Below are 22,906 nucleotides of genomic sequence, written 5' to 3'. Positions count from 1 at the left end.
GCCTGGATCACTTCCGGGTGGGCCGGATGAGGGCTCTTCTTCTTTGTTTATGTCGTGCATTTCACTGGCACTCGCCTCGCATTACCGCCTACAGACATTTAGAGGAGCAGGTGCTCAAGTTGCCGGTTGCCTTAATACTGTGAGATTTATAGATTTTTGGGCATAAATATTTTAGAAGCTTTTTCATCAAGAATTGATCACCATGGTCCACATACTGTACACTACCTTTTTTCAAAAGGGCACATTGCTGTCCAGAGGGCAAAGGGCAGGTGCTCCAGCACCACCTAGTGTCTATCTGTGCACGCCACTGCCAACTATCATAGCGGCATGGAATCGGTTAACCATGGAAATGATCGACAGTCGAGAGACAGAGAGAATGTTCAAACATTCAAACAACAAATGGAAGGAGTTCAGGTATCTGACAAAGTGATGATGGCTGACCAGTTTAGACATAGTTCTGCCAACTGGGCCCTGGCAACACGGCTGCACGCTATAGCGACCCGAGCCTCATTTAAAATCAGTAGAATTGGTTGTTTCCGTCCCAAGACCACTAACACCTGATAAGAACTGCGAGCTGCCGAGCGCCAGCTATAGCATTGATTTCAAGTATCGATTGATTATTAAGTACTTTCTTCAGCATGGATATAAGCCTTTGAATGTTTAATCACGTATGCAATCACGTTATACACACGCACACGCACACACACACACACACACACACACACACACACACACACACACACACTCACCTCCCCAGTTTTCCAGGCTGTAGAGGTTGTTGAAGTGGTGGCTGACGAATGGCGCGATCTTCTTGAGGTCGTGGGTTCGAACCCGGGTGGCCAGCAGTGACTGATGGGCGTCTCTGAACGTGGTGTCCATCAGCAGCAGGCCCTGGTGGGCACGCACTGCCTTGGCGAAGCCCTCGGGACCGTCGCGAAGCAGCACGTCACGGAACCCAACGGGGGGGTCACCTGATGGCAGAGAGAGAGAGATTGCTTCTAAATCCTGACAGTTTTCTGAAAACCCTACGTTTTTATGTCAATGGTGCTCAACCTTTTTGTGTCAAGGTCGCCAAAAATCTATGTAATTGGCCGCCGACCCCATCTGAAAAGATGTTGTTCCAGGTACCCACCGCAGAAGCAATGATTCTTCAAAAATAGCAGATCTACAAGCTATGAGCTTGTAGATCTGCGGGGTTCCCGCCAAGAATAGACCAGAATAAAAGACCTGACAAAATAAGTCATTTCCACTTAAAACGCATTTTCGATTTTAGCTACTGTATATAGCAGTGGTTCCCAAAACTTTTCATGTCAAGGACCCCCAAATTGACACTAATTAGCCCGTGGACCCCCATTTGAAGAGATATGCCAGGGACTCCCATAAGAGAAGATTTCTACGGCTCTAGCAGTGATTCTCAACCCGTTGAATTTCAAGGACCCCCAGTTTGACATGCATTAGTCTACGGACCCCCATTTAATGGCATTTCTATCTCTGGGACCCTCAATTTATATTGTAAAATAAATGTTAATTTAACTCAGAGTGTACAAATGGAACAAAATGGTCCCATTAGGGTCCATTTGGTTCCATTTGTTTACTTTCAGTAGGTTTTAGAACAGTGATTTAGAACAAAAATAGCTCACAGTGAGTGCGTCACTGTCTCATTGCAAATAAACCAATACTTGACAGTGGATGCAGCAGATCAACTCATTAAAGGCACCGCTCGCTTCACCCTGGGGGTTTTTAAATATACATTGTGATGTTATTAAAAATAAATAAAACAAATCAGACAATGAATGTACCGAATTCTGTCTGACCAGAAACAGGGATAAAACTGGGCGGATTTAATGGGAGGGCAGGGGGGGGGGGGGCACATACATACGCACGCACACAATTACATACATATACAATACACATACTGTACATGCACAAGCAGTGATTTCATTGATCTCATTCTTGGCGTGTCCGAGTGGATGAAAGAGAGGATTAATCATTTACGCTAATGTAAGGAGGACGGAGCGCGGCGCGCAGGTGCGTTTGGGCTTCTGAGAGCTTTTCCCTGTGAATTGTGCACAGAACAAGGTCAGGGCTAGAGACGCTTCTGATAATAGTGTGGAATGAATGCCGCCTTCTCATCTCGGCGCCAATTAACTGAAGATGATGGACTTGAGTTGTTGTTGTGGACTATAAACAATACTAGAATAGACAAACAGTCGCCCAGTTCATTAGGCCTTTAGGTGTATCATCTAATTCATGCAAATCAGTGAGTCACATCACGTTATGTGAATAGACCGATCGAGCTAATATTTAAGCAAATGTGAGAATCTGCTAGACTGCTACAGTACATGATGTGTGCACTGCAGGGTGAAACAGTGTGTGGCCACGTGCACTGTCAAATCAAGGGGCACTGGTTCTGGGAAATGGAATGGAGATATGGCCTATTCCTATTACCAAAAATTACGGATGCACCGATAGGGAAATTCTTGGCCCGATACCGATTTTTATTTCCCCCTTTTGTGCCAGGGGAAACAAATACATCTTCAATACAAGAAATTCAAATAAATGTTCAGAATCTACAGCTTGGTATAGGCTGCAGAAAACCAACATAGACACCAACATAGTCGACGCAAAATGTATGCTTATCAAGAACAGATAAAATAAATGAAATGATTGTGTTAATGTCAGTTTGATTTGCCGATACCGATGTTGACCGATAACAGCAAATATCGTCCGATACCGTCATACATCGGTGCATCCCTTGTAGATGAGGCTTCTGATATGGCACTACATAAACGGTGTCTCATCTGATACCGCATCAACATTCCATCGTCATTTGGGATCACACTCGCTCACGAGTGCCTTTTTTTTTTTACAGCCCGGAAGGATGGCTGAAGGCGTTTGTAAGGTGGTGGGTTGTAAGAGGACAGGTTGTAAGAGGACAAACACCTGCTTACGTCTGCATTTAGAAATAGATTCAAAACCCAGCGTTCACGGTGCCGTGCCACCAGGTATGTCCTACTGTAAAAGGGGGCAAAAGGGGACGAGAGTTTGATGACGGGCGTTTTTTTTTTTATCCCCGGGGATGTTGCCTTGAGATTGTGTCCACGTTGAAATTGGATACACACCAAGAATTGCATTTGAGGGTCCTGCCTTACACAACCCTTACCCATTATAGCGAGCCACTGTGTGCACTCACTCCAGAGGACCACATTGCATATTACTGTCGTAGTAAAAAAATAGCAGATCTACAAGCTCAAAACGCATCGCACTGCAACACATTTTGAGCTTGTAGATCTGCTATTTTTTTTAAAATTGAAATCCTGATTTATTTTTTGCTATTTTTGAATTGGAATCCTGAAAAGTAATTTTTTTATTTAATTTCAAATGCATTTAGTTATACTTACTTAAATTAACTTTATGAACTTCGATCTATGCAAATACATTGGACCTAAAAAAAGACAACATTTTAATACTAGTCATTAAGCTAATATAGACTGAAGTAATTAATGCGGGTCATGTTTGCATGTTTGGAATTGTTAACAGCTGAAATCAATAATATATCAGTATTGTGATATTGGGGGCCTACAACAACTTCTGTGAACAGACTTCACTGTAGTAGCTTTTCATAAATTATATTTGTACTTAGGCTGTCTGCTGTCATGAAAGTTTACAGTTAGAGAAATTAAAAGTCCAGCCGTCTGCTGTCCAGCCTCTCCCACCCCTCACTGGGGAACATTCCGGGAGGAAAACGGAAAAGGGGTGAGTTGTCTTGTTACCATTCCAATACCTTTTGTTTAGCGTTTTTTCATTTTTCAATCGAAGGTTTTATGGCCATGACTCATCAGATTCTAGAGACTGGTTCACATGGCTTAATGTATGCAGGCCTCAACATCATTATATCATGTGATGAAAATGCCAACGGCGCCAGGATTAATTAATTAATTCACTGTAATTCATTATTGAATTAATGTAGCTGGTGCAGGTTCTCAAGTTCAACACATCCTCCTTGTTGCCTCTTTACCTCCCCGTGTCATTTTCACTCTCAGTAGCGAGCGTCTAACCAGTTTTTTGGGGGTTTCATTTTTTTTGGGGGGGAAGGGGGGTGCTGTTTCTTTGAGGGGGAGCTCAAAAGTCCATAGACTTGGCTGCCACATGACGTCATTAAGTGAAAGCCAGACATTGGAGGGACTATAACACCCCTCAAAAACAAATCTGTTCGTTGGCAGATTTGAAAAATAATATCCTTGGCCTGTACAATACATGAAATATGACGATGAATGGCGTAGTGGTTTGCGAAATTAGACAGTTAAACAATCAGACAGGGGGTAAGAAACGTAATCCTTATACATTCAGCCTGTAGGTATAAGGATAATTAAACTGAACTGGTGGGAATAATGAAACTCAAATCCACTTAAGCCAGGTTAGTATAATGAACAAATCAATAGCCCAGGTTAATAACCAGACACAATTATTCCACTTTGCTTATGTGCCCCCTCTCTCTCTCTCTCTCTCTCTCTCTCTCTCTCGGCACAGCAGAACATATAGACACTTGACCTTTTATTGCCATGTTCCTCATCTGTGATAACAAATGGCCTCCGCCGTAATTGTCTCTTAGGCCGAGCGTGGGCGAAATGAGCACCCACGCGTTGCACGACAGATGCGTATGGCACTGTATATGCACGCACGCACGGAATGGAGTCCAGTGAAATCACATTGCCTATAGCCAAATGGATACAGACAAATCGAACTTCTCAGGATCAGTGCAAGCACACACACACACACACGTGCACGCACAGAACAAACAGCCTGTATGCCTGCCATGTGTGCAACGACAAACCCTCTCTCTCTCTCGGCTACTTCCGCCCAATGAGCGTGTGCACACACACAGCTACACGTTTTATGAATTACAACACATGCACGTGTTTGTGTGTGTGTGTGTGTGTGTGTGTGTGCCCGCGCACAAGCATAGAGACAGAAGAAATGAGCAGATTCACAAATCCAGAAATCCAAACTGCTATGGTGCTGCACACACACACACATACACACACACACACACACACACACACACACACACGGTCTGTTTTCCTCCATTCAAACCTCATGACCTCACGCTCCTTTTCTGTCTCTCTTTGATCTTCCCTCCATCGCTGTAATCTTATGCGTTGCTCTACTCTTCTCTACCTCTTCTCTTTGTTCTATATATAAAGTGAAAGGAGGCAGATAAACACAAGATAATAATATAGTTGAGGATAGATTTCAAGTTTGCGCCAAACAAAGGAAATAAAACGAAATGAACTGAAGATCTCAAACCAAAGACTTTGAGATCCTATAGCGGGCGTCCTACAGGGTGACACTCTGGCCCCCTTCCTGTTCATTATAGTGATGGACCATGCCCTGAGACTCGCGATCCATGGCAGAGAGGAGGCACTGCTGGGGTTCCAAAACCATTGCCATATCCCGGGCCTGGACTGCTTCAACGGAACAGCACCTGAAGGTCCGGAGGGCACTTGCCTGGAATGCCTTGCATGGTGTGAGGAGGCATGGGAGAAGACCTCAAGAGGTGACTGTTCAACAGCAGAGTCAGTACTGCTGTATGGGGCAGAGACATGGACCCTCACAGTGGAGTCAGTACTGCTGTATGGGGCAGAGACATGGCCCCTCACAGTGGAGTCAGTACTGCTGTATGGGGCCGAGACATGGACCCTCACAGTGGAGTCAGTACTGCTGTATGGGGCCGAGACATGGACCCTCACAGTGGAGTCAGTACTGCTGTATGGGGCCGAGACATGGACCCTCACAGTGGAGTCAGTACTGCTGTATGGGGCCGAGACATGGACCCTCACAGTGGAGTCAGTACTGCTGTATGGGGCCGAGACATGGACCCTCACAGTGGAGTCAGTACTGCTGTATGGGGCCGAGACATGGACCCTCACAGTGGAGTCAGTACTGCTGTATGGGGCCGAGACATGTGGACCCTCACAGCACAGGAAAGAGCCATGGACGGAGTCTACACAATAATGCTGAGTGGCACTATAGGTGTCACATGGACGGACCACATGAGAAATGTGTTCCTCTAGTCTTAGTCTACGGGGACCTACAGTACCACGGGTCACAGACCAAGTCAGAGACAGATAGGACCGTGTGGAGGACAGCGATTCAGGAGTCCCGGGATGGCGTTGGCATCGCAAGTAGAAAATAAGTTCACTTCAGTTGAATTACATTACATCCAAGACCTATCTCCCACTCCCTGTGGGCACACGCTGTGGGAGAGGACCTTCATTTAGAACAACCACAAAGCACAATTAAAAAATAACAAAAAAACAAAACAAACAACGAAAGATAAAAGGGGGAAGGAGCCAACGGCTTCGTTCCTCCCCTCAGATGAACCTCTCTCTCTCTCCTGTCTGTTTCTGTCCCCGCAGGCGTGTAAAGACCCACGGTCAACCTTTTCATGTAACCTCCTGCCCGTCCCCTGTCCGTCCCTCGTCCCCCAACACACTCGTCTTCCTACGTGTGCATTGATCCATATCAACAACCACCCCGAGACATCTCTTTTGCTCTCTTTTATACATAAACCCTCTCCTGCTGTAAAATCCCCTAAAGAAATGAAACAATGGCACAGTAATGTGGCTCTATATCAATTCTGGGTCGACCCCCAGAATTATCTCTATTGGTCCACGGACCCCCATATCAAAATATGTAGTTCCAGAGACCCCCCCCCCCCCCCCCCAGAAGCAAATATTTGAGTTAAAAATGTTCGCTCTCAAATATATATTCAAAGATTTGCGCCACATTTTCACAAATTTTCTAAAATAGCAGACCTACAAGCTCTACAAGATCTACAAGCTCATAGCTCTACAAGATCTACAAGCTCATAGCGCGGCACTCAGATCTGCTATTTTTCAATAGCTAAACCAAAAGGCGTTCCCGCCACAAAATGGGTTAAACCTCAGATTCAACTGGCTGCGTGCGTTCCGATCAGTATGATGCAAAACGGGAACTGACACTAAGTGGATCTCTACCAGGACTGAACATTTAAAATACAAAGGCCCAAAGGGTAAACGACAAGGTTTACTGGGGCATACTGGGTTCTTAGAAGTGTGTCACAGTCACACCGCAGTGGGACCGCGGTTCCGTTGAACTCAACGTACTAAATGCCTAACGAAAAGGGACAACGTCACCACAAGAACATTGGCTTTTATTGCAAGAGGAGCCACTGATTACCATCATTTTACACTCATCCCTGTCCCTCTAAGGCTAAGCATTAACATTATGCACAGGCTTAGTGTCTCCTCTTCTCTCAACTACTCACTATGAGCATTAAAACACACAGTATAGCCGTCTCTTGGCATATACAGTATTTCTGGTACGGTTGTACCCATGGCTTCATTCGAAGAAATAGACCCTCCTCTATCCATCCTGCCACTGCAGTTACAGTAAGTCATCCTTCCATGCATTCATGGTATCACTCCATTCATCCAGCCATACACCCTCACCCCCTCCGTGCACACACACACACACACACACACACACACACACACACACACACACACACACACACACACACACACACACACACACACACACACGCACACGCACACGCACACGCACACGCACACGCACACGCACACGCGAGCGCACACACGCACATGCACACACACACACACACACACAGAGCTGTCAATCAGATCTGACCTCTCTGTTGAATCCTTCAAGTTCAGGCTGAAAAGACACACTTTGATTCACTATAGCTTTTAAATTCCCCTTGATTTCGCTGCTGTCTCTTATCATTCATGGTTTCTTGTTATTGCTGTAAAGGTCTCATAACAATGCTGTTTTTCAAGCACTCAAAAAGTCTTTATCATGGTCCTTCAAACGTGTTATTAAAAAGGTCTTAAAGGATAAATACACTCCAGTGAGCCTGCATGGTTCTGAGGCCTTTTCAGTTGCAATGAAAATAAGTCCTATTTGCTTGCGGATGTCACTGCTGAGGGATTTTGCCTGTCAATCCCCCCCCCCCCACCCTGCTGGGTGGGGAAAAGCACATTATTGGCTATTCCCCCTACCATAAGCCCTTAATGCATTGAATTGAATTGCATTGAATTGAATGGGGCATTGGGGTGTTGTGCTAATTCACTTGTTTCCATCGCTCAAAAATCAATGTGAATAGTATCCCAAGCGGCACACTTTACTACTTATTACGATGAAAATAAGCGCAAAAACCCAACCCCCATTGAGGGCTTATGCTAGGGGAAATAGCCAATAAAGCACTTTTGCACAAAATAACACCTGGAGCTCTTTGGTGGGGACGTGACAACTACAAATAAAAGGTAAGAAAGCCTTCTAGCATGGAATTCTCCTTTAACCCTTACAGCGCTAGCATTCATTGAAAAATTTGGATCTAATTCACGCCAGCATTTTTTCCAGTCGAGCTCTTATTTTGAAAAGCCACATATCCAGTCTACCGGAAGTAGTATTAACCTAGGGCGCTGAACGGAGCCTGGGGAGGCCTTGTTTACAATATGAATCCAAATCCAATTTGCGAGACATGGCCAAAGCATTTACGGGGGTCCCCAGCCAAAAACGTTAAGAAAATAATAGTCTAAAGAAATAATTTAGCCAGGCTAATCAAGGTCTAAATGTAGACCGTCTATATATAGACGTTGAAACGACGTTGTTTCAACGTCTAATCTAAGCCTAGACTGCCAAAAAACGTTCATTTTTAGACTATTTTTACCCCAGTTGTTTAGCCATTTAAACGTCTATTAGACTACAAAAATGCTCAGTGGGTTTACTCAAGTACATTTTGAATACGGGACTTTTACTTGTAAGGGAGTGCATCTACATTGCAGTATATATACTTTTAGTTAAGTAAAAATATTTGAGTACTTTTTCCACCACTGATGTGGAGTGCATTATATCCCCCCCCCCCCCCCCCCATCCACATGACATTGAGGCGTCACCGAATGGTTTTCCATGTATACATATACATATATAATTATGTGAATCATAATGTCGTCTCTCGTGGCCTTAAAAACAGCCTGTGGGAGATTTTTGGACGTTTAGCCAAGGGTTTCCCAAACATTCCCCCCCCCCCCCCCCTCCCCCCTCTCTCTCTCTATCATTTCAGAGCATCTCTCTCCCTCCCTCCCTGCGTCCTCCATCGTTCCCTCAGCAGCAGAGCCATAATACTGTGACCTAATCTCTTCTCTTCTCTCAGTTCAATCCGTCCGTCCAATGAAAGAAAGAAAGGTTATAAGCACATTACAAATCTCATTACTAGGCATTAGGTATGCCTGTATTTGCATGTGTGCACGTGTGTGCATGTCCATGTGTGCATGTGTGTGTGTGTGTGTGTGTGTGTGTGTGTGTGTGTGTGTTTATTCTCCTGCATGTGTTCACCCTCGCATGTTTATTTATGCAAATCTAATTTAGAAAAAGCCACCGTCATGCACACCTCCTGCGCCTGGAAAACAATCGAGGTTATACAGAACGCAAAGAGAGAGAGACACATGTGTAACACACACACACACACACACACACACACACACACACACACACACACACACACACACACACACACACACACACACACACACACACACACACACACACACAGGGACGATAAATCATTCTGCTATAGCGTTCCACTCAGTTCCATTGTGCACATTATTTAGATGTCAGATTTGATTAGTTATCCCCGATTATGATTCATATTATTTTCTTATAAAATCATGTTTTGCCGAGCACGACTGAGATTGCACTTGGGCGAAGCCAGGACGCATGACGCCTTCTGATTTATAACGCTGACGAAAACCTGAATTAACGACGGAAATAGATCACAAAATGTCTGCCCTCCCCCCGTAGGAGATGCTGGTGCTGTGGCAGGACTGACATCACTCCAAGATGTCTGCTTCGTGCTCGGCTGATTATGTTTCGACAAAAAAAAAGAAAAAAAGAAGGAAAATGAACACCGTTTTAGCTCTGTGACACATCGTCGACATTTTAACTATAGGTTTTTATCTCTATTTTCCCTTACTTGTTATTCATGTTTTTTTGTTGTTTTCCGTGCCGTTCCCACGCCCGTCACATTCCAACATCATCACCATTTGTCATCCCGATGGGCCTTCGCTCGTATATATATATTTCTCCCGCGGGACAATATATGATATGGTCTTTTCAAGGGAGAGGCTTTCTTTTCCAGACATGGCAGCTAGAGTCTGCACTTCTCTTCAACATTCTCTTCTCCCCTCCATTCCGATCCATCTGCACAAGCGAACTGCGGTCCAGGCTCATTTTAACCTCAGCTTTAACCATTCAAGATGTGCCGTCGCCGATCACAGCTGGTGCGGAACAACTTATTACAGCTCCACAGACGCAGAGGGAGCATAACGGAGAGCTCCGCCTGGGAGCCTTCTCCCTGGAGACTGTTTCATCCACTAATATGACGGCTATAGCCTGCCGTAACAAGATATATACACACACACACACACACACACACACACACACACACATACACACATACACACATACACACATACACACACACACACACACACACACACACACACACACACGGTATACATTCAGGTGCAAATGTACAGAATACTGTATGTCCATAGCCCAGTCAGTGTGTGTGTGTGTGTGTGTGTGTGTGTGTGTGAGGCTGCATGCGTGTGTCTGTGTCTGTCTGTGCGTGTGGGTGTGCGTGTGCGTGCGTGCGTCAAGACCTGACTGACTACTGTACAGTATATGTGATCAATCTAATCTCTTCTCACGGGGCTTTCCTTGATGACAGAAAAGGACTGGAAGATGCAGCCCATCTGGAAAAAAGACTTAGTGAGCTCCGTTTGCGGGCCGATGTCTGTGTGCCTGAGGGATGACCGACGTACCCAGTTTGACATGAGGGACGACGGGGTCGATGGAGGACGGCTTGGCCTTCACAGGGAGGGGCGTGGACGGTCCATTCACCATCACGTGACCTGCAGAAGAGGCGGGGACAACAAGCAGCCGTTAGCAGTGGTCCTTGAGGGGGGTTCCAGGTGGTCCCCCCAGCTAAATGATGTGGAGAGTTGGTATAACCACAAAGGACCCTTATAGACCTTTAACTCTTGAGAGAGTGAAAATTAAACCAAACCAAACCTGCGTGTACCCGTAAGGGTCCATTTGGTTTAATTTCACGCTCTCAGGTTTATTGTTAAACATCTGCATTACTTAATTTACAAGAAGTCTACACAATATTAGAGAATGCAGAAGAACTATGTTATTTTGATCAACGTTTGCGCATTCTCTCCTATCGTACCACCATCAATATAGCATGGAGTTTTAGAGTTCTGGAGTTTTTGGGTCTGAGAGGCTAAACGGGACCGTTTCTGACTGAGGCAAAGTTCATTCATAGCATCAAATTGACATATTGGTTCCCTGCTTTCATATGACATGAAAAAACACAACATTTGGGCTGTAAGCCCTTACTTTGAAGCCGATTCCGGCTGATTTGGATTACTTCCGGGTGCCACGGAATCACTTCCTGGTCCTCCCCCAGAAGCAAAGTTTTGAGTTAAAAACGTTCGCTCTGAAAGAATATATATTCAAAGATTTGCGCCACATTTTCACACATTTTCTTAAATAGCAGATCTACAAGCTTGTAGCGCGGCACTCAGTGCTGCAATATGAGCTTGTAGATCTGTTATTTTTCAATAGCTAGGGTATAACATAATGCTTAAAACACCAAAAGGGGTTCCCACCCCAAAATGGGTTATAACACTATAAACCCTTATCTCGTACAATCTCGTCATAGGCGATCTGTGATCATAAATGTATCTCGTCCAACCTCGCCCTAGACAGGGAAACTGTACTAAACTGAACTAATTTAAGTTGACTACCGTATATCAAAGTTGGACCCTGGCACCGACATCTGTCCATTCTGTTAAACGCACTAGACGCAAATTCTAAAATTAGTTTCCCCATTGTGTATACTAATAAAGCACCCGCATATTCATGAGCTGGAAATGGAGAGGCATAAATAAACAACACAGACTTCTCCTAAATAAAAGCCTGGCCGTGATGTTTAGCTGCTATGATCTATTATTCATTCAACTTCTACTGTACTGTATGTTCTGAATGTGCTGCAGAGTGATCAACTATGCATTCACTGTGCCTTAATGCTGTATGTTGATAACAACTGTATTAAATGTGCCGATAACCGCATTGTGTGTTGTGGGTTGTGTCTGTGTGTTGTGGGTTGTGTCTGTGTGTTGTGGGTTGTGTCTGTGTGTTGTGGGTTGTGTCTGTGTGTTGTGGGTTGTGTCTGTGTGTTGTGTCTGTGTGTTGTGGGTTGTGTCTGTGTGTTGTGTGTTGTGTCTGTGTGTTGTGGGTTGTGTCTGTGTGTTGTGGGTTGTGTCTGTGTGTTGTGTGTTGTGTCTGTGTGTTGTGTGTTGTGTCTGTGTGTTGTGTGGTGTGTCTGTGTGTTGTGGGTTGTGTCTGTGTGTTGTGGGTTGTGTCTGTGTGTTGTGGGTTGTGTCTGTGTGTTGTGGGTTGTGTCTGTGTGTTGTGGGTTGTGTCTGTGTGTTGTGTCTGTGTGTTGTGGGTTGTGTCTGTGTGTTGTGGGTTGTGTCTGTGTGTTGTGTCTGTGTGTTGTGGGTTGTGTCTGTGTGTTGTGTGTTGTGTCTGTGTGTTGTGGGTTGTGTCTGTGTGTTGTGGGTTGTGTCTGTGTGTTGTGGGTTGTGTCTGTGTGTTGTGGGTTGTGTCTGTGTGTTGTGGGTTGTGTCTGTGTGTTGTGGGGTGTGTCTGTGTGTTGTGCAACTCAAAGTTCGGCTCAAAGTTCGTGGCTCGAGTTTGCCTGAGACGGCGCCCCCTCCAGTCGCTGTCTAAAAGGATACTTTATCCCCTAGACTACTAGCGCGTTGCCATGTACTCAAATGTGAAGGCGATTCCACACTCCACACACTGACATCCATATTCTAACTACATACTACAATGTCAAACGAACGTATCAAAACGTATAGCAGATCCAGGCTGAGCCGTGGCTCAGCGGTCCAGGCACCATGGCTGGTAATCCAGTCTGGCAGTGTATGCCGTGGGTTCGACTCCCCGATCTCGACGGCCTTTCCTGCATGTCTCCCCCCCCCCCCCCCCCCCCCCCATCTCTCGCCCCCATTTCTTGTCAGCCTACTGTCTGTCCCTCCATAAAACATATAAAATAACGGCCAAAGCCACAAAACACAAAACATTAAAATGCGTGTGTGTACCCAGGTAGTGCAGGAGTTTCTGTGCTCGGTTCTGCACAGGCTTGAGGTTGAAGAGCTCCTGGTTCTCGTCGATGAACTGCGTGTCCACCGTGGAGTGGAGGAACTGGTGGTTGGACAGCACGTTCTGGAGGAAGGGGATGTTGGTCTGGACGGGGAGAGAGAGAGAGAGAGAGAGAGAGAGAGAGAGAGAGAGAGAGAGTCAGTCATCACTGTAATCAACTCAACGAGAGACTCACTTGACCGTTGTTGACGTTTGGGATAAACAGCTAAAAAGCTAAAAAGCAACAACAGTGTGGGAGGGAGAGGGTGAAAGTAGAGCAGAGTCTCTGAACTCAGTTTGCCGAAAAGTTTGCCATTAGGAGTCAGGGGAGTTTGACTTTGAATAATGATACAATGTGTACAGTCTGCTTCATAAGCTTCATTAAAGCAAAACCAGCCAGTCAAAACAGACTGTCTAAGCAGCACTTCTATTTGCCTGTTCCTCACAGGCAAGCGCTGCACACGCGCGCACGCACGGGCACACACACACACACACACACACACACACACATATACGTGCAGGGACACAAAGTCAGACGCACAGAAAGCTCCTTGGGGGTTCTCTTTGTATTGGGTATGAAACAACTCTCTGAGTTCAGGAAAGGGAACTCTCACTGGAGTCTGCAAATTATCATGTGCGCACGCACACACGCACACACAGAGAGACGCGCACACACAAAATGAGATTGCACTCCATCGAGGACCGCAAGCTATATATATGAAACTATATCAAAACCTACAATATGGTCAATGTACACACCTGTGCGCGCACGCAAACACACGCACACACACACACGTTTACAACCACAGCCACATTTTTTTAAATTACAACTCCAGCCATTTACGGCTGGCACGTTCACCCTGACTGGTGCTGTAATAAGATAAGGATCAGTCAACACGCAGGGAGGGAGGGTGACTGGAGGACAACACAGGGGGACCTGAGGACACATTCTAAAAATGTCTTCTACATCCTGACAGTTTTCTGAAATCGATTTTTCAAAAATAGCAGACCTACAAGGCGTACAAGCTCGTAGCGCACCACTCGGTGGCGCGCTATGAGCTTGTAGATATGCAAAACCCCTCTGCAACCCCTCTGCAAGAATGGGTTAAATCATGACAGTTTTCTGAAAAAACTCATGTTTCTATGTCAGTGGTTCTCCAAACTATTTCATGTCAAGAACCCCAAGAAAGGAATATTTGAAATTGACGCACGCACGCACACACGGAAGAGAACTGGAGTGGTAAACATAAGAAAAAGTACAGTATATGGAGAGCTGTAAGAGCAGACAAGAAAGCAGTACGAGAGAGAGAGAGTGAGAAATGACAGCTTCAGAAACCACTCACATCTTGCGGCACCAGTTGAAGCTATCAAATGGGTCATATTTATGTAAGAAAACGGCGAAAAGAACAGCAATTTGAACCCAATTTAAAAAATAATCCCCCCGCGCGCAAGTCCAATTTCATGTTCCAAAGTGTGCCAACATGTCATTTTCCACCCCGACTTCTTATGCCGGCTTGTAAAAGTGCGCGGCATAGAGAGATTCTCATTAACCCACTGAGACCTGGAACGCGTCTGTGTCACCGTAACCACATTAAACCTGTGCCGCGCTATATGAGCTTCTAGATCTGTTATTTTTGACAAATTGTGAAAATGTGATGTGCAAATCTTTGAAATTATTAAGCCAGCGTTTTGAACTCAAATCTTTGCTGATGGGGTCCCTGGAACAGAACATTTTTGAGGTTGCGAGTCGGCGGGCCAAATACATATTATTTTGGGGGTCCTTGACGTGAAAAGGTTTTTCAGAAAACCGTTGAACTGTAGAATGGGCCTCATAAAATGGTCTTAATGGCTTATGGCGTTACATGGCATTATGGCATACTCCAATACTTTTCTAAAGGTTAATACGCAGGTTAATGCACATGCAGGGCTGAGGCTGCTACGAGGAGATAGCAGGGAGATATCCTCCAGTAATTGTATAGTCCTTTGCAGGGCCCTCAGCTCTGACTCCAGGTCGGGCCCCGCTAAGTGTGTGGCACATGGCCGCGCGGCTGATTGAGGTCACAGTCTCGCCTAAACTCGGGCCTGCTTTATACATGCGTCGACCGCTGTGATCGCATGACAGAGAAACGGACACATTTTGTCACGATTGCGGAACCCCCCACGCAGACAGTTTTACAAAGTAGTTGGTGTGGGAGTTTGTCTCTCGGGTATAGAGGCCTTAGAACTATCTGGACAACAAGCGATTATAGAGTTTGTCGTGATCGTCGTGACATTATGGCATGACGGTTACACGGTCAGCGGAAACTACTTTAACCCATTTAGACCTGAGGCCGATTGTAAAAGAAAATGGCTTCTAAATCCTGTCAGTTTTCTGAAAAAAACATGTTTCTATGTCATTCGTTCTCAAACATTTTCATGCCAACGACCCCCAAAAATGTATGTATTTGGCCGCTGACCCCTATCTGAAAATATGTTGTTCCAGGAACTCGCCAGAAGCAAAGATTTGAGTTAAAAACGTTAGCGCTGAATGAATATATTCAAACATTTGGGCCACATTTTCACGATTTCTCATAGCTATGAGCTTGTAGGAAGACAAAGAAAGACAAAGAAAATAAATACAACCCCCAAACAAAACCACCAGAGGTTACATGAGAGATGTTAATTAAAAAAAGGTCTGAGATAAAGACATCACGAGAGAAAGAAATGACTCAATCATAAGAGAAGAAGAGATCATTTGTCTTCCTCCATGTCTGCTGTATACCACATCAATGTGTTCATTAGAGCAACCTGCTTTGTATGCCTGTGGCTGCACGCACGCAGTGTACGCACGCACGCACGCACGCATACGCACACACACACAGACTCTCCTCCTGTACGCTTGTGACATGATGCCCTCGAATGCAACACCATGAGGGTCATCATAATGCACAAGGTAAGGTGCCTGGCTTCATTCCAGAATGCAGCGACCCGAGCGACGGAAAACATAACACTAGAACTCTGTGGGTTTCGGAACGGCAATGCATTGCAAAAACCTGGAAAAGGTTGAAGCTATGAGGTTATATAGACACAGGTTACATCTTCTAAAATTGGAAAGCGGCGAAACACAAACAAACACCACCCAAAGGTGATTCAGGGACAGTGATGCCCTTGAGAACTGCTGACTTTGTCAGTGATAGACAAGCTATAGGCATGTGATCGAAAGGCACACTATAATGGAGGCCAAATCACTTTCAATGCTATACTTCATTAACCAGTAGTGCTACTCATAGACATAATGTGCCAGTTTCAGACCGAGTCTAAGTCATTGAATAAAAAATGAATAAATAATAATCGTTCTTTCATGTCATGTGAAAGCAGCTACGCCACTTTTTTCAACGGCTAAAGTATAACATAATGGTTTAAAAAGTGACATAGATCCCAGTCTTAATGGGCTAGGCTTGGGAGGTGTAGGGAAGGAAGGACATCTGTTATCTCCAACTCCAGAACTTATTATTCAGAAGCTCGCTCGATGTGTGCCGGGTATTAAGACACGCTGGGAACAAGAGCCGGCTATGGAGATAAATGGGGGTCCCAGGGATAAGGCTCTAACAGTACAAACTGTTCAAACTGCTCAAACTGTAACGCAATGTCTTGTTCAATTTAAGATTATCCACAGACTTCACACTATGCCAAAGTTACACAGACTCTTTCCAGATGTATCAACCATTATGTGACAAGAGATGTATACTGAAGCATCCACTCTTTTCCACGGTTATATTCTGGGTCCATTTTGGATCAATATATTGCTTCAAAGGCCCAGGCCGTAGCGTAACGGTCTGGGCACCGGACTGGTAATCCAGTCGCAGTGTGCCGCGGGTTCGACTCCCGGACCCGACACGGCCTTTACTGCATGTCATCCCCCCATCTCTCTCCCGTTTCCTGTCAGCCTACTGTCTGTCCCTTAAAAAATCAATAAAAGGCGTAAGCCGCAAAAAAAATATCTTAAAAAAATATATATATATTGCTTCAAATACATATTGTTTATACGGTAATGGATCCTGAGCCGCTGGTGCTTGCACTATCATATTAGTATGCTCTGCTTAATAAAGGTCAATAATGCCATAACTAAAGCTGCCTTGTGCATGTATAGTAGCAGATAGTTATTTTAATGTTTTAGAGAAGGGCAGCGGTGCCCTTTGACAAGGCTTGAATAATTAAGTAAAGAGAGAATAGGGCCTTACTGGAGTCCATTCCCTGAAGAAGACCTCCTAGGTTGAAATGTCGGATTCAATAAATATACAGCATCGTGGCTACGTGTGTGAGGCCTTTTTCTAATTTTTACTTATTTACTGCTTTAGGCCAGCACCTCACCAACACTGGTGTGGTCCTTAGGCCAGCACCTCACCAACACTGGTGAGGTCCTTAGGCCAGCACCTCACCAACACTGGTGTGGTCCTTAGGCCAGCACCTCACCAACACTGGTGTGGTCCTTAGGCCAGCACCTCACCAACACTGGTGTGGTCCTTAGGCCAGCACCTCACCAACACTGGTGTGGTCCTTAGGCCAGCACCTCACCAACACTGGTGTGGTCCTTAGGCCAGCACCTCACCAACACTGGTGTGGTCCTTAGGCATGGTGGTCAACCGACATGTAAACAACCGTAATAACCTTCATCTAACCTCCACACCTTTCCTTCTTTTCCCTATATCTCCTCAACATGTTCCCTCTTCATTTATTGTGCCCCCCCCCTGCCCCCTTCCACCTTGAATAAACCTTTTATCTAACATTCTTCTTCCAGTTATGATTTTTAAATGGATTCCACATAGAGAGAGACACTTTGTTTCCCCCTCCCCCCCGGGTGGATGGAATAAACACTGCCTGTGCCTGGTTAGCAATCAATCTCTAACAGGTCTGTTTAATCTATCTGTCCTTCCCAATTCAATTCAAACGACATCGACCTTAAGGTGTTTGTTGTTGTTAAAAGCCAAACATCTGCCATTATAGTCGCTGAAATCTACCTCGCCCTCTTCCATCTTACTTGGTGACTCAAAACTCTGCATGGTATTCACATTCGGGGCCTCTGTTTGCAGTCGGGTTCATGAGTGCCATCTGGTCTGAAGGCCATCTGCTGGTTTCTCTCTCCGAAATAAACAAATAAAATAATAATAAGTTGGAGAAGTTATACTGTAGGTGCCAAGGCCTGTGTTTTTTTTACCTTAATATATGCGCCACGTCTGCGTGTGTGTGTGTGTGCAGTGTTTGTTTGTGTTCAAATTTGACACACGCGTTCCACACCCCCACAGGGAGTGCAGTGCCCGGCCGTGAGTCTGTGGCGTGCACCGTTGTCCAGAAAGACCACAAAAGGCTCTGGTCAGGCTCTGCCTAATGAGCCCAAGTCCCCTCACCTGTGCACATTTCCAGCCTCTGCCTCAGCCAATTGATTGCCATGGCAACCCCACACCTGCCAATTGACTACTTAACCAGTCCACTTTTCACAGTCAGTTTGCACTCTTCAGGCACAGGCAGATCTCCACATACAGTATGGGCACAAAAGGGACACAGACGGATAGTTAAAACGGGTGCTATGACAAGTTGACAACGGGTATTATTAGGTTTCCAAGTTGCATCGTTCCCAAGTAGCCCGGTGGTCGACGGGCACGTACAGGTCTATATCTATAAATGCACCATGTCTCTGACTGTCTGTCTGTGTGTGTGTGTACGGCTGAAATGCACGCAACTCGAGAGCCCCACCGACTTCAAATCCGACACACACACGCTCCACACCCCCACAGGGAGTGCAGTGCCCGGCGTCGAGTCGGTCGGACACACGGTTGTCCAGAAGCGCCACAAAAGGCCTCTGCCCCCGGGCTCTGGACAGGGCCCCTGGCCATGCTCCATATATGAAGCTGGCCTGTTCTGACATCACAACACTCAAAATGTGGGCATGCCTGACACAGAACTCCATATATAGGAATAAAGGGACACAGAGAGACAGATAGATAAACTCCATATATGGGCATAAAAGGGACACAGACAGATGGGTGGGATGGGTACTCCATATTTGGAGCTGGTCTGTTCTTACATCATTCTGACATCTGCACAATTCTTCCGGTACCATGGCGTGGTACTGCTTTCTATGACCTTGACACCACTGAACATGACGTAACATATCGCTTCCAACCGGATCATTCATAAACCCCCAAAGGGATGCTTCCCAGGCTATAGGAGGAATGTGGAAGGAGGAGGTGGCGGGGCAAAGAGACATTTTCAAGCCATGCTGCCAATTATCCCATTTAGGCCTGACATCAACATTTAAAAACTGTCTTCTAAATTCTGACAGTTTTCTGAAATACCTATGTTTCTGTATCAGTGGTGCTCAATATTTCATGTCATTGGCCGCCGACCCCCATCTGAAAATGTTATTCCAGGAAGCCCCCTGAACCCCCCTGAAGATTTTCCAACACTTTTTTTCAAAAATATCGAGTGCCTCATAGCACGGCACTCTGTGCTATTTTTCAAAGGCTAAAGTATAACATAATGCTATAAACACGAAATGGAGTTCCTGTCTAGAATGCATTATTCATGGCCTGTGCCAGAGAGGGTAAGACTTGGTATTTGGCAGAACAATACCAAATGTTTGTACATCCACTGGCATTGCCGTGGCAGTGCTGTAAAAACATGCTGCCTTTGTGACAAAGACAAACCCACCAGAGGATATCACAGAAATCTCATTTTAAAATGCAACCCCCAGCGATGTAAACAACACTGACCAGGCTTATTTCAGAAGGACCTTTTTCACCACCCACACATACAGATACACATTGCCATCGAGGCATTAACGGCTCATTTTTTTTGTATCTTACTGTATCCGACTGGAATTGCTTTGAACAAATGCAGCCTATTGTTTTTGCTCTGCAGCAGAGATAATTAGCGGCTCTCCCTCAGTGCGTTCCCAAGGTTTAAATAAAGATCGATGGACCCTGCTACTTCTTTTTAAACTACTGTGACTGAACGGGAATTGTTTTTAGTTTTTTTAGTTTCCTGCCCCCCCCCGAGGTCCAAACTGAATTATAGGCCAAAAGCGCTTTCATGTTATTCTGTTCCCTCTTCGTGGAATTCAGAAGGATTTCCAAGTCTAAGCACCGCAGTGCTCTGCTGGTGAGTTTAAACCGATTATGAGGGATCTTCAGGCAGCCGCAGTGAGGAGCTGTCAGAGCTTTGTTTGGCAAGACATTTAGACCGGCTCCGTCCCCCGTTGATCTACTTATTCCATGTCTGCCAGCTCGGAGCACAGTATATTTATTTAAACTTTTGCTTTTAATTCGTTTTTTTTTCCCGTTTTTTCTTGTAATATAATTGTATTTCATGGGCGCACAGTAGTGGCTGTCTGCACATTTAACCACATTATGAACTGTATATAGGGATTGTTTCAGTTGCTAAATACAGGGTTTTATACTCAAATGATGACATTTGTCATATAGTCCATTGTTAGGACTGCAAGACTTTCTTATTAACTCATGACTTATATTCATGTTTGTTTGCAATTCTGTGCATTTATATACTAATCCTAGCCTCGGAAACCCAGATGTTTTTATTTCCAGGGAGAAAATAAAGGTCTGGAAGGGTTTCGGCTTGTATTATTATTATTATTTTAACAGTTTGCAGATCATATTTGTAATTCAGTATACCTCGCCAACTCAATAACATAGTTCTGCTCTTATATACCCGCCTCCCTCAGAAACCAGAATGGGAACGACTTTTGGGTCGAGGCTGATCGTGACCCGATTATAAATGTGTGGTTCTCCTCGGGACACAGGGTGTATGCCTACTGCTACTTTTTTCATCCTGGCCTTCTAAATCAAGGTCATGATTAAATATCCGGAGAAGAGGGTGAATGTAATTAACTACCTCAGAGCAAAATGGCTGCCGAGTGGTCAAATGAACACTGCTCAACTGAAGAAATGAATAAACTTTATGAACACGGTGAGAATACCCTGGGTGGTTTTCCACAGCGACACGGGACACATTTCCTGGTTATTATTATTGTCAGCACTGCAATAAAACAGCTAGCACATTTGGATGTAAATGCTCAAACACTTTATGGGCCAACAAATCCAACCTTTCGATTTATCATCGTTGTAACGGATTTGGACATGTTGCCGATGCCACCGCTCATTAAAACTTTAGTGCGCCGTCATTTAGCTTTTGGAACACATTTGCGTTTGCACATGGTTATTTATAATAACCTGTGCCATTCTGTTTTTCTTTTTCTTTTTTAGTGGATGCAGCCTTTGAGTCCCCTCTGAAATATGCTTGGCAGTGCCTTTCATCAATGTGCCATGAGTTTTAAGACTGTGTTGTGACTTCGGTGATCTGTTGCTGAAAACAGCTAAAAAGTTAAGGTCGCTAAACCTTACCCACCCAGAAAAAAACAAAAAACAAAACAGTGAATGTACACATCGATGCAATCAGAGTCTCTGAAGACAGAACAGCCTCGTAGCAAGGTTGACAGAGTCGCCATGTCTCGGATCACTTCATCACAATAAGAGTATTTCTGGAACAAGTTCTGACACTCTTGGATGCGTTTGCCTAAAGTCGAGACAGACATTTCCATAGATCGGCTGTTATGTTAAGGTGTGCCATAACGTATGCTTAAATTCACAACACGTATGTCTTTTCTGTAAAGTTACCGGTAGGCAGCGCGACAGTCACAATCAGTAATGGATGTGTTGCAAGTCAATTACCATGTAATAATCAGTGGCTCCAGCATAGTTGCATTCTGTGGATGATTAAGATATGCTTTTTAAAATTAAGCAAATCTACATAAATCTCAAGGCATACAATAATGTGTTTTTCCTCATCTGCATTACTTCATTTACAAGAAGTTTACACAATTAGAGTATGCACCGTAAAATAATTGTTATTTTGATTTGATCAACGTTTGCCTGTTATCTCTCCTATAGCACCAACATCGATACAGCATGGAATTGTGGAGAAAATCGTATCCAACAATAACTAAATATTCTTTTAGTTTTGGGTCTGAGAGGCTAAATGTCGTTGAGTGGTTGTCTGTGGCTCAAATGCTGAATGAATAATGGACTTCGATACGAAAAAGGTTGAAAACCACTGGTGTATGTGTCGCTGTATAGCAGTAGACAAGTGGTACTACTGTCACTGATACTTACACGCCAGCAGTGCATTCCTTTAAGCCCTCGTATGACCTCTTATGAAGTCACATGGTATAACGACACACTACACTTCAGGTAACGCACTGTATGAAAAAAGCAGCACTTAGCACTTAATCGGTCGATAATACTTCTGACTTCTGTATGCTAAGAACTGCCAGTGGAGAACCAGAAGTATTGAACGTCCACACTTCTGAGCATTCAGTCAAGGGAAATTGAGCCATTACTGACAGAATAGTGCTGACACAGCGACCAAGAAGGCTCATACTGTACAGAATCCCTAAGCTACGGTAGGTAATCCCAGAGCTGTGTGAACTCTGAGTGAATTAAATTGTTATCACCATGAAACGTCCCCAGTTACTAACATTTTTAAATAATATGCAACTTAAGCATTATATACGTAGGAAAATATGCCAAAACAAATTCGAATATGAAAAAGCTACTGTGGAAGGGTTATC

The 22,906-nt window shown here is 44.8% G+C and overlaps 1 protein-coding gene across 1 annotated transcript in view; it reads right to left on the bottom strand.

The window, feature by feature from the left end:
• Nucleotides 1-22,906, bottom strand: part of LOC310875852 (pyruvate carboxylase, mitochondrial-like) — a 427,358-nt gene that overhangs the window by 98,509 nt on the left and 305,943 nt on the right. Inside the window, exons 13-15 of the mRNA XM_083789259.1 lie at nt 13,245-13,389; nt 10,890-10,979; nt 750-971 (exon numbers count right to left, since the gene is read on the bottom strand). Coding sequence (XP_083645385.1) covers nt 750-971; nt 10,890-10,979; nt 13,245-13,389 — 457 coding nt within the window. The remainder of the gene's footprint in view (nt 1-749; nt 972-10,889; nt 10,980-13,244; nt 13,390-22,906) is intronic.

The sequence above is a fragment of the Protomyctophum parallelum genome (assembly GCF_964188405.1).
Source record: "Protomyctophum parallelum genome assembly, chromosome: 18".
Classification (NCBI taxonomy): Eukaryota; Metazoa; Chordata; class Actinopteri; order Myctophiformes; family Myctophidae; genus Protomyctophum; species Protomyctophum parallelum.
The sequence above is the reverse complement of the archived record's forward strand: the minus strand, read 5'-3'. Positions and strand labels throughout refer to the sequence as shown.